Source organism: Triticum urartu, chromosome 4A (genome assembly GCF_056163025.1).
Source record: "Triticum urartu cultivar PI428250 chromosome 4A, HENAU_Tu73, whole genome shotgun sequence".
Taxonomy (NCBI): Eukaryota; Viridiplantae; Streptophyta; class Magnoliopsida; order Poales; family Poaceae; genus Triticum; species Triticum urartu.
The window spans coordinates 106,951,751-106,964,807 of NC_141876.1; the positions used below are offsets into that span (position 1 = coordinate 106,951,751).

General features: G+C 43.7%; 1 protein-coding gene across 1 annotated transcript; it reads right to left on the reverse strand.

Moving 5' to 3' along the window:
* Positions 1–323: 323 nt before the first annotated feature.
* Positions 324–12,811, reverse strand: LOC147975006 (uncharacterized). Its single transcript, XM_087520230.1, has 3 exons — positions 11,487–12,811; positions 1,135–1,564; positions 324–563 (listed from the first exon to the last, which is right to left on the reverse strand). Exons 1-3 carry the CDS (start codon positions 12,809–12,811, stop codon positions 324–326), a joined length of 1,995 nt encoding a protein of 664 aa, XP_087376356.1.
* Positions 12,812–13,057: the final 246 nt, after the last annotated feature.

Below are 13,057 nucleotides of genomic sequence, written 5' to 3' on the forward strand. Positions count from 1 at the left end.
GCACCGGCTCTAGTGGCTGATCGCTTTAATTCTTCAAACCTCTGTGGCAGCACAGACAGTTTCTCCAACACTTCCTTGATGAGGGAAGGTGGTTGTTTCTTATGGGAGGCAGCAGAAATAGCCCGTTGAGCACCAGTGTACAACTGCTCCACAAGGGTATACATAGCTTTAAGCCTTATGCGCATGTCTTGGCCCAGCTTGGAGCTTCTGGAGCCTGCATCAGCAAAGATATTGGTAAACCGGCCAATGATTGTGATACATACAAGTTGAAGTATTCTGTTACTTACCAAAGATGGCAGCAGTCATGTTATTGATTTGATGCTTTAAGCCGGATAACTCGCCAGTAACCGGCTTAAGCGCAGCCTCATCATCTTCTGCTCTTTTAACAGAGTCGTCTTCTTGGTCTCCCAGCCGGTTCTTTCAGCGCTGAAGTTCCTTTTCAATTTTTCAATGTCCTCTAAAGCGGTGTTCAGCTCTGATTTGGCCTTGGAAGTCTCAGTTTGCTGGGTTTGGATGTTCTGCCTCAGATAAGTGACTTGAGATTCCTTCATATTCAATTCAGCCTGCCACACAAAAAGACAGGCAGTATGACATTATGATGATTATCTTATTTAAAGTCCCAAGCATAATACAAGTATTTTACTCGGCACTTGGGGGCTAATGTATGTTGCTCTTTTTGAAGACAATTCTATGATGACCCGGCTAAATTTCTATGACTAAAACTGGTTCATGGGGGCTATGGATTTTATTCATGAATATGGTGGTAAGTCCTGGCTTATCCATGTTGATTAAGCCGGCCCTTGGGGGCTACATGTGCGAAATTGAGCACTATTATTTGAAGTCCCGGCTTATCCGTGTTGATTAAGCTGGCCCTTGGGGGCTACATGTGTGAAATTGAGTACTAATATTTGAAGTCCCGGTTTAACTTTCCAGTATAAACCACCGCTTGGGGGCTACTCATTTTGATTCTACAGCTACAACATGCTATGACATATATATAAGATCAAAGAGGCTATCTAAAGTCTACAGTATATTCAGTTCTATCATACCTAGTAGACTTGGCGGCTAGCAGAGATATACTTATATGGACAAGATTATAGTGCTTAACTCAAAGCGTTCCTTCATGATGTTGACCAAGCTGGCTTCAAAGTCACGACTGGTGTGAAAGCGGTTCAGATAACCTGAATGAATCTCTTGAGCATTGAACTGGGCGTAACTTTCCAAGTCCAGTTTCCATTTGCCCTTATCAACAGCTGAAATTTCTTCTTTGGAGATGTGCTTGGATAAAACGATGGGGTTGCCTGGTGCTGTATAAGTCGTCCTAGTGACCATTACGTATTTGGTCTCTTGAGCTGGTTGAGCGGGGCTGGGCGGTGTAGCATGAGCCGGGTTGACATCCATAGAATCCGTGGTAACATGGTGCTCTTCTGACGGCGGGTCATCAGTGGCTACTTCAAAGGTTTGATGTGAAGATTCAGGTATTGTCTGCTTCTCTAGATCAATAGCCTTGGGATCTTCTGCCGGTTTATTCATTTTCAGTTTCTTGCTGGGCTTAGCTATAGGACTGAGAACAAGATGCATGATGAGATTAATATATCAGTCAAGTAAGTGTTAAAGCAAACAAGGTTATTGTTCTAACCAGGGCGACTTTGAAGAAGGGGATCTGAGTCCCAGTGCATTCACCATATGAGGAGTGAGATGTTCCTTGATAATTTGAGTCGGACGAGTTAAGTGGTTGACAAAGGTTGAATTTTGTGGCACCTCATTCCGGCGCTTTCGGGGAGAGGGTGTGTTCGGTAAGCCAGAGGAATGGTTTCCACCTCCGCTATACAGGTTGTACGGCGAAGTTCATGTTGTTGTTTCTTAAAAAGAAAGTTAGGATCCAAGTAAGCTAAAGGGTAAGAAAATCTTATTTTCCTGCTTGCTTATCGAGTTTTCCATCTCAGCAGAGGTTCTGAGCCAGAGGAAAGAGTACTTACCTCTTCATCGTCAGCATGGCTAGCCTCCGCGTCATCCTAATAGTGATCATTGTCAACAAGATGTAAAAAAAATGAGCCAAGGGAGTCAAATTCTACCTCCGACTCATCTTCACCCAAGTCAAATAACTCGGAGGGGTTGGTCTTCTTCTTGGCAGGCTTTTTAGGAGCCTTATTCTTTGTCCAGGTCTTCTTGGCTGGCTTATCTTGCAACTTCTTGTTCCAGAAAGGAGAATCAACCCGCAGAAATTAAAATGACTGTAAGAAGGCAGTTTTAAGTGAACAACTGAGTAAACCGGAAATTGTTTCAAATACTTACAGCTGGAGGTTTGTTAAGGGTGCAAAAAGGACTTAAGTTGGTCTTGCTGCAATTGTCCAAGCTCTCGTTCAGCAAAGTCTTGGTCATATTATTGATATCTTCATCATCCAGTTCTATCTAACAGTGGCGTTGAGGGTCTTTGACATCGCGAGTATACTCACACATTAAACTGGAGTGGCGGCTTAAGGGCAAAATTCTCCAGGCGACCCAGCATCGGACTAGGTCGATTCCAGTCAAACCATTAGCCATTAAGGCTCTGATCTTTGAAAAGATGGGCATATATTTGGCCCGTTCTTCTGTGTTAATCCGTTCTGGAAGAGGGTCCCTGATGCTAAGCCGGTTTTCACGGTAACCCGGCAAAGGATTTCCCCCTTCTGGAGAAGTATCTTGGCAATAAAACCAAGTCTAGTTCTAGTCCTTAGGATGCCTGGGCAGAGTTTGGCGGCTGGGAAGGTGGCTTCTATCTTGGCAATAAAACCAAGTCTAGTTCTAGTCCTTAGGATGCCTGGGCAGAGTTTGGCGGCTGGGAAGGTGTCTTCTTTCCGCCTCTGAGTCGAAATGCCACCTAACTCTAGGCTGGGCCTGTCTGTGAACTCAGTCTGTCGGTTTAAGTAATAAAATTCTCTGAACAATTCTACAGTGGGCTCTTGTTGAAGGTTGATACGTCTCCAACGTATCTATAATTTTTGATTGTTCCATGCTATTATATTATCAACCTTGGATGTTTTATATGCATTTATATGCTATTTTATATGATTTTTGGGACTAGCCTATTAACCCAGAGCCCAGTGCCAGTTTCTATTTTCCCTCGTTTCAGTGTTTCACAGAAAAGGAATATCAAATGGAGTCCAAACGGAATGAAACCTTCAGAAAAGTTTTTTTGGAAAGAAAGCAATACAGGAAACTTGGAGTGCACGTCATGGGATCAACGAGGAAGCCACAAGGCAGGGGGCGCCCACCCCCCTGGGCGCGCCCTCCACCCTCGTGGGCCCCTCGTGGCTCCCCTGATGTATTTCTTCCACCTATATATATTCATATGCCCTAAAACTATCGAGGAGCACAATAGATCGGGAGTTCCGCCGCCAGAAGCCTCCGTAGCCTCTGAAAACCAATCTAGACCCGTTCCGGCACCTTGCCGGAGGGGGGAATCCCCCTCCGATGGCCATCTTCATCATCCCGGTGCTCTCCATGACAAGGAGGGAGTAGTTCTCCGTCAGGGCTAAGGGTATGTACCAGTAGTGAAAGTGTGTTATATCGACTAGAGGGGGGGTGAATAGGTGATTTTTATGAAAGTCTTCAAAACATGGAAGTTTCGAAGTCAAATGATAGAAATGAACCTATTTCCATGCAGCGGAAGGTAGACTACACTAGACAGACAATAGTCAAGCATTCAATGATGTGAAACCATAATGACTAATAGCAGCTAGGTAGTAAGGATCAGGTACACAGTGAAGACAAATAGATAAAGCAAATAGGCATTGACTTCACAAGAGCCACCAATAAATAAAGAGATGAGAAGGATAGAACCAGTGTGCGTGACAAAGACAAAGGTTTGGTAGACCAGTTCCAACTGCTGTGACAGTTGTACGTCTGGTTAGGGCGGATAGGTATTTAAACCTGAGGACACTCAGTCCCGGACACTTAGTCCTGAGCACGCAGCTCAGAACACTTAGTCCTCTCCGTATTCCCCTTGAGCTAAGGTCACACAGACCTCGCCCAATCACTCTGGTAAGTCTTCAAGGTAGACTTCCAAACCTTCACAGACTTCGTTCACCGGCGATCCATAATAACCCTTGGATGCTCAGAACGCGACGCCTAACCGGCTGGAGGATTCACAGTCCTCAAGTGTAATAAGTCTTCAGATCACACAGATAAGAAGACTTAAGTGATGCCTAAAACTCGTTGGCTCTGGGTGGTTAGGGCTTTATCCTCTCAAGGAATTCTCTCTCAAAGGCTTCGAGGTGGGTTGCTCTCAAACGACAAAAGCCGTACTTTAACTCTGAGCAGCCAACCGTTTATGGTTGTAGGGGGTGGGCTATTTATAGCCACTAGGCAACCCAACCTGATTTGTCCGAAATGACCCTGGGTCACTAAGGAACTGACACGTGTTCCAACGGTCAGATTTCAAACAAACACGGCAACTTTACTTGGGCTACAAGCAAAGCTGACTTGTCCTACTCTGGACAAGATTCGCTCTCATAGTCTTCACTCGAAGACAAAGGATTTTGGTTAAGCATCACTTCAGTCATTCTGACTGGTTCTCTTGGACCCCACTTAACAGTACGGTGGTTCCTATGACTCAACAAAGAAGAAAAAGAACTACGAAAGATCTAAGTCTTCGCGCTCCATAGTCTTCATGCGATGTCTTCTCTTGTCATAGTCTTCAATGTGAATGTATTCACATACCACCTTTGACTTCAATGTCTTCATACATTTTTAGGTGTCATCTCTGGTAGGAAAACCGAATCAATGAGGGACTTCCACCTGTGTTATCCTGCAATTCTCACAAACACATTAGTCCCTCAACTAGGTTTATCGTCAATACTCCAAAACCAACTAGGGGTGGCACTAGATGCACTTACAATCTCCCCCTTTTTGGTGATTGATGACAAACTAGTTGAAGTTTTCAACAGGGAATATAATATGTGAAATTGTAAAGGATAAGGAATTGTCTTCATAAGTTGCAAGGGCTCCCCCTGAAGATGTGCATATAAGTAATTTGCTTTTGGAATGCAAATGCACATGGCAGGTTGTACTTGTGGAGATCCTCTTCAACTTATGATGACAATTCATCATGCATGAAAAGTATGTGAAGATAATGACATGCATAATGATAAATGGACGTCTACACAATGATCTAAGTGTGGAATTTATCGTCGCACATGCGGAATTTATCATCGCATCACAAAATAGCAAATAAGTAGTAGACGACCATCGAGTTTAAGTGTTACAACTCAAAGAACCAAATGTATCAAAACGAGAGTTGTAAACACTAGGCAAAACATAAAGTAACCGCCCATATGGACCCGCTTGAAGACTATCAGACTATCAAACTCATATGCTTCTCCCCCTTTCGTCAGTGAGGACCAAAAATGTTTGAAGACATAGAGCATCTACTCGTTCCCATGAAGAGTAGGTGAAGCAGCAGGGTCGTTGGCGGTGTTCGGCGGTGCAGACGAACTTGGGGCAGTGTCGAGGCGTGCAGAAGTAGGGGGCGGTGAAGTGGCATCATCTTCATCCTCGATCACTCTGGCATTCACAGTTGCCGCAGAGGAAGAGAACTCAGAGTCTTCGAGAGACGGAGTTCGTCGCAGCACAGTTCTTCGGGGAGGTGTGGAGTCAAACTTGAAACGTTCAGGGAATCCATCCTCGTGAAGATCATCCTCAGAGCACATAAGCGTCAGCCCTTTCCATGTACGCCGACAGGTTTCATGGGCAACGAAGGCATTCTTGGTGGCAAGATTGCGAATGCGGTTGACATCCACCAAGAGGCTGTGCATTTGGTGCTTCACCAGTCATGATGCCTATCCTGTTTCTGATGAAGAGCAACCAGAAGCTCTCGGTCATTGAGAACACGAGATCGGTTCTTGGGTCCTTGGGCAATTGTGCTTTCAGTGGCTTTAGTAAGGGCATGATGAGGTGCACGTGTACTACCAGCCAGAGGATAAACACGAGTGACTGCTTCAACTCCTTCAATGTTCTGAGTGAAACTTTGATGCTCCGCATTCTGAAGAATAAGAGGTTCCTTGGCAGGCTGTAGCGACCAGACCTCAAACAGTCTGATCTCTGTGCTCCGGTGTCATCCCTGGATCAGTAATGCTGACACCACACAGTACTCGGAGGATTTATAGCAGAGTAGCAATCACACACTTATTACATCGAGTGTCTCAAAAGAGAACTTATTACAATAAATATGGCTTAAGGCCATCTAATAACGATAACAGCGGAAGGCTTGGAAGATAAGTGAGTCCATCAACTCCAACGACATCACTGAGTATAGAACCACGACCTAAAAACTCCTTAATCGTCGTCTGAAAAGTCTGCAACATTAACGTTGCAGCCCGAAACGGGTCAGCACATGGAATATGCTGGCAATGTAACACATAGAGAGTAATGGAATGAAACAGCTATACTATATGCATATATGGCTGGTGGAAAGCTCTATGGTTACAGTTTTGCGTAAAGCCAATTTTTCCCTACTTCAAAGGAATAAATTTAATTACTATCATGGTAGTTGTTAAACATTGAGAATGGTTGACAGCATTCTCAATCCCAATTAAAGTAATCATCATTAAACAAAACCCAACAAAATTAATTTAGAGTAACATGTTGAGATTCACATGATAATCCAAGTACTAGATACTCAAGATGTCCATAACCGGGGACACGGCTAACCATGATTAGTTTATTACACTCTGCAGAGGTTTGTGCACTTTTCCCCACAAGACTCGATCACCTCCGTTGGGTTTCTCGCACTACATGGTGTTTGAGAAGACGGATGACCGAGACATAGTCTTTCAGAAGCGCTAGCACCTTACGATCGGGTAGACCGTACCACCTACATCCCCTACATCTGCTAGTCCACCACTGTAAGAGTTCGCACGACTTAGTCAACTATGCTAGAGCCCATAATAGCTTGTGGCTGCACACAGAAGTTTCTAGTATGAATAGTCTCATGATCCCTTTGAGCCTGGGTGGCGGTCCAAAAGAAAACAGGCAAGTCCTGGAATACCCAGGTGCCTCAATCCACCCAGATGTGTGTTTAACTTGCCACCTTAGATAAACCATTAATTAACAAACTCACATCTGTCATGGATATCACTCACCCAATCCACGTCTACTAGCATAGCATGATATAATAAGCAAACGTAGAAGTAACTCCCAAAGGTTTGATAATAAACGGGTAATAGGTACTACCTCATCTACTTCCCATCCCACAATTTAATTAGATCCTAATCATGCAATGTGTGAGGATTGATCTAATGCAATAAAACTGGGTACTAGAAAAGGTATGATCAAAGTGTTACTTGCCTTGCTGATGATCCACGAAACCTAGTGATTCGAAGTAACAGGCGGCGCACTCCGGGTATTCTATCGCAGACAAACAAACAAGCATACAATAAGTACTCAACTAATGCACAGGTAAAACTCAAATAAGAGATCTGACCAGAAGGTTCAACTTAAGAACTCCGGTTGGCAAAAAGAATCAAACCGAACAAAGCAACGAAAGTCAAACGGCAAAAGAAAACAACTTCGTTCTAGTAATCTGGATCTAGGGCAAAGTTTACAATAGCAAAATATTATGTAAGTTGGTTAAACAGATAGAGGGTTTCGAGACGAAACTCTAGGCGCTTGAATCGCCTGATTCCGATAAACGAGCGAAAACATATACTAAAACGAAAATCGGATTAGGAATCGCGATCAAAAAAATCGCGGATTTAATCCGAGAAAAAGAAAAACGACGAACGCTGATATTTTTTTTCTCTTTTTTTTCGAAGCGGAAAACGAGGCGCGACGAACCTCGGCGGCGGGATTCCGGCAGCGGCGGCTAGGGCGAGGCGGCGGCTGGCTAGGGTTTCCCTCAGGGTGGGCTGCCTCGGCTTATAAAGGCCCCCCCTCGGGCCGGAGTCCTAGTCGGACACGGCCCGTAGGTCGGTTCATTTTTTTTATAAATTATTCCGCTCGGAAGAAAAATAAAAAGAAATACTAAACGGACTCCAAAAATTCCGAAATAAATTTTCACGGGCTTCTAAAATACAATTATTTTGGACCTAAATGCAATTTTGAAAAACGCACATTTTTCCTAAATTCAAATAAAACACCGAAAAACTCCGAAATAAAATCTTATTTGATTTTATTATTAAATCCTCAATATTTCTTTATTTTGGGAAAGTCATTTTATTCCCTCTCTCATATTTTTGTAATAGAAATAATTGATAATAAAATAAATAAAATCAAATGATCCTATTCTCAAAATTTGAGAAAACTCAAATATGAAAATAACGAAATCCCCAACTCTCTCCGTGGGTCCTTGAGTTGCATAGAATTTCTAGGATCAAAACCAAAAGAAAAATAAAATATGATATGCAATGATGATCTAATGTATAACATTCCAAATTGAAAATTTGGGATGTTACAAACCTACCCCCCTTAAGATGAATCTCGCCCTCGAGATTCGGGTTGGCTAGAAAATAGGTGAGGGTGGTCCTTGAGCAAATCTTCCTCTCGTTCCCAGGTGGCTTCATCCTCCGTGTGGTGGCTCCACTGAACTTTGCAAAACTTGATAACCTTGCTGCGAGTGACTCGAATGGCAAACTCGAGAATCTTAATTGGCTTCTCCTCATACGTCAAATCGTTATCCAACTGAATAGTTTCTAAGGGCACTGTGTCTCTCAACGGTATGTCAGCCATCTCCACGTGACACTTCTTCAACTGGGAAACGTGGAACACATCATGAACTCCTGACAATCCTTCCGGCAATTCCAACTTGTAGGCCACTTCTCCCATACGGTCCAAAACTCGATATGGTCCTACAAATCGTGGCGCTAGCTTCCCTTTAACTCCAAAATGCTTTGTTCCCCGAAGTGGAGATACTCGAAGATAAGCTCTATCTCCAACTTCGTAAACTGTCTCCTTGCGTTTAGAATCTGCATAACTCTTCTGTTTGGACTGGGCTACCTTGAGCCTATCGCGAATCAACTTCACCTTCTGTTCAGACTCTTTATTCAAATCAGGTCCAAACAACTGGCGATCTCCAACTTGGTCCCATGACAACGGTGTCCTACACCTCCTTCCGTACAAGGCTTCAAAAGGGGCCATCTTTAAACTGGTTTGGTAACTGTTGTTGTAAGAGAACTCTGCATATGGCAAATTATCGTCCCAACTAGATCCATAATCTAGAGCACAAGCTCTCAGCATATCCTCCAAAAATCTGATTGACTCTCTCGGTCTGTCCATCTGTCTGTGGATGAAAAGATGTACTGAATTCTAGCCTGGTACCCAAAGTTTCGTGTAACTGCTTCCAGAACTTTGAGGTAAACTGGGTTCCTCTATCTGATACGATACTCCTTGGAACTCCATGCAAACATACGATCCTGGTCATGTATATCTTTGCCAACTTAGCACTGGTGTAAGTGGTCTTTACCAGGATAAAATGAGCTACCTTCGTCAATCGATCGACTACAACCCAAATCGAGTCATAGCCTGAACGAGTCCTGGGTAATCCCATGATAAAATCCATGCCTAGCTTATCCCACTTCCATTCGGGTATCGGCAATGGTTGTAACAATCCTGCTGGCTTCTGATGCTCCGCCTTTACTCTCTCGCATACATCACAAACTGCTACATACTCCACAATATCCTTCTTCATTTCGGTCCACCAGAAAATATCCTTCAAATCCAAATACATCTTGGTATTTCCTGGGTGAATTGAATACGGTGAGTCGTGTGCCTCTTGCAAAATCAACTTCCTGATCTCCGGGTTATTGGGCACGTAAACGCAGTCTTCAAACCATAGGGTGTCGTGTTCATCCTCATGAAATCCTTTAGCTTTTCCTTTGCTCAATTTCTCCTTAATAGCGGCAATCTCTTTGTCAGTTTTATGAGCTTCTCTGATTCTATCCATCAAAGTTGACTGAATCTCCAATGCTGCTACATAGCCTCTCGGAACTATTTCCAAACATGGTTCACGAAGATTTTCTGCTAACTCCTTGGGTATTTCTCCCATCATTAATGTATTGACATTAGCCTTTCCGGGGTGATAATGCAAGTTCATATCATAATCCTTGATAAGCTCCAACCATCTCCTTTGTCTGAGATTCAACTCCTTCTGTGTGAAAATGTACTTCAAACTCTTATGATCCGTGTACACCTCACAATGATTTCCAATGAGGAAATGTCTCCATGTTTTCAAAGCATGCACTGCGGCTGCTAACTCCAAATCATGCATAGCATAATTCAACTTATGAGGCTTCAGTTGTCTTGAGGCATATGAAACAACTCTCCCTTCCTGCATAAGCACTGCTCCAAGTCCTCGACGTGAAGCGTCGCAATACACCTCATAATCTTTGGTCTGGTCTGGCAAAATCAACACTGGTGAGGTAACCAAACGTTTCTTCAACTCCGGGAAACTAGCCTCACATTCCTCCGTCCATATGAACTTGGTATCTTTCTTCAACAACTCGGTCATAGGCTTCGCAATCTTTGAGAAATTCTCAATAAATCTCCGGTAGTATCCTGTGAGTCCAAGAAAACTCCGGATCTCTCCAACTGTGGTCGGTGCTTCCCACTTGGTCATGCTTTCAACTTTAGCGGGATCTAATGCTATTCCTTCTCCGGATATGATGTGTCCGAGAAATCCTACTTCCTTCAACCAAAACTCACATTTACTAAACTTGGCATATAATTGATGTTCTCTGAGCTTTCCAAGTACCAAACGCAAATGCTCCTTATGCTCCTCTTCATTCTTCGAATAAACCAGGATATCATCAATGAACACTACAATGAACTTATCCAAAAACTCCATAAACACTTTGTTCATCATGTTCATAAAATAGGCAGGTGCGTTAGTCAGACCAAATGACATAACAGTATACTCGTATAGCCCATACCTGGTGGTAAAAGCTGTCTTCGGAATATCCTATTCTCGAATCTTCAACTGGTGGTATCCTGATCACAGATCGATCTTGGAAAATACCTTAGCTCCTTGCAAACGATCAAACAGATCATTAATCATTGGTAGTGGGTACTTGTTCTTGATCGTTACTTCATTCAATCCTCGATAATCAACAACCATCCTTAACGATCCATCCTTTTTCTCAACTAGAAGTACTGGTGATCCCCAAGGTGAAGAACTTGGGCGAATATATCCCTTATCCAGTAACTCCTTAATCTGCTTCTTAATTTCCACCAAATCCTTTGCTGGCATCCTATATGGTCTCTTTGATATTGGCCCTGTGCCTGGCAATAGCTCAATCAAAAACTCGATATCTCTATCCAGTGGCATGCCTGGCAACTCCTCCGGAAATACATCAGGAAAATCCCTTACCACTGGTACTTCCTCCTGCACAACTCATGTTAAGCAATTTACTTGAGTCCTCTTCGGCACATGTCGGGATACATACTTGATCCTTCTCCCTTCTGGTGTGGTAAGCAAAATTGACTTACTAGCACATTCAATATTCCCTTCATACTTTGATAACCAATCCATGCCTAATATCACATCCAATCCTTGAGATTCCAATACTATTAGGTCTGAGGGAAAAACATAGTTACCAATCCTTAATGGTAACCGATCACACCATAGACTAGCCACATACTCTGCTCCAGGCGAGGTTACTAACCTGGGTGACCTAAGGGCTTGGGTTGATAGGTTATACTTATCCACAAATCCCCTTGAGATGTATGAATGCGATGCACCAGTATCAAAAAGAACGAGTGCAGTAAATGACTTAACCAAAAACTTACCTATTACTGCATCGGGTTGAGCTTCAACCTCCTCCACGCTAACGTGGTTCACATGTCCCCTGTTGAAAGGGTTCGGCTTCTTCCTAGAGCTTCCATTGCCATTTCCATTTTGTATTTCAGGGCACTCATTGGCATAATGTTCGGTCTTTGAACACTTAAAGCAAGTGACTTGGCTCAGGTCCTTCTTGGCTGGGGTCGATGGGTTGGTGCGGTTCTGGCCGTTGCTTCCTCCATTCCCATTACCATTCCTGGTGCCATTGTGATTGTGCGAGCTACCTCCTCCATGGGTATGCTGAAAATGTCCTCCCGGTCTAGGGGTAGAACGTGGCTTCTGCTGAGCTCCTGAAGTGTATTTTCCTTGTCCATACATCCTCTTGTGGTTCTCAATTTGCTGCTGCTTCCCTTCAATCATAAGAGCACGATCTACCAACTCCTGGTAGTTGTTGAAGGTTGCTACCATCAACTGCATGCTCAACTCATCATTCAGTCCTTCCAGAAACTTCTCCTGCTTAGCTGCATCCGTAGTGACGTCATCTGGGGCATAACGTGCTAACTTACTAAAGTCCTCCACATACTGGCCAACTGTTCGTCCACCTTGGCGTAAGTTGCGAAACTCACGCTTCTTCATGGCCATAGCTCCTGCTGAAATGTGTGCAGTACGAAAAGCTTGCTGAAACTGGTCCCATGTGACAGCGTCGACTGGGAAAGTGGCTGTGAAATTCTCCCACCATGATGCTGCGGGTCCTTCTAACTGATGTGCGGCAAACTTCACCTTCTCCGCATCTATGCATCTTGCTGTGGTCAACTCCCTAGCTGTCTTGCGGAGCCAATCATCTGCTACTATCGGCTCGGTGCTACTGGAAAACACCGGCGGATTCAGCCTAAGAAAGCGGGCTAAGTGATCAACAGGTGGTGGTGGTGGTGGTGGGTTGTTGTTGTTGTTCCCTTGATTCTGATTCTGTACTAGCAACTGCATCAATGTGTTCTGCTGCTGGATCAACTGAGTGAGCTCCGGTGGAAAGGCAAATCCGGGATCACGTCTCGGAGGCATTTGAGGGTTTAGAAAAGATGAGATATAAGAATAGAGGGGGTCTAAAGAGAAAACACTACCCATATGCTCATGAGGCAAAAGCAAACAATTCACTTCATTCAATCAAACAAGGGCATACAATCGATCTAATTATCACAAAAGTGCTCGGACTACTATATTTACATGGTGGACTACTACTACTGATGAGGTGGTCTACTAGAAATATTCTTCGGTTGCAGACTCCATGATATCTGCTCCAGCTTCATC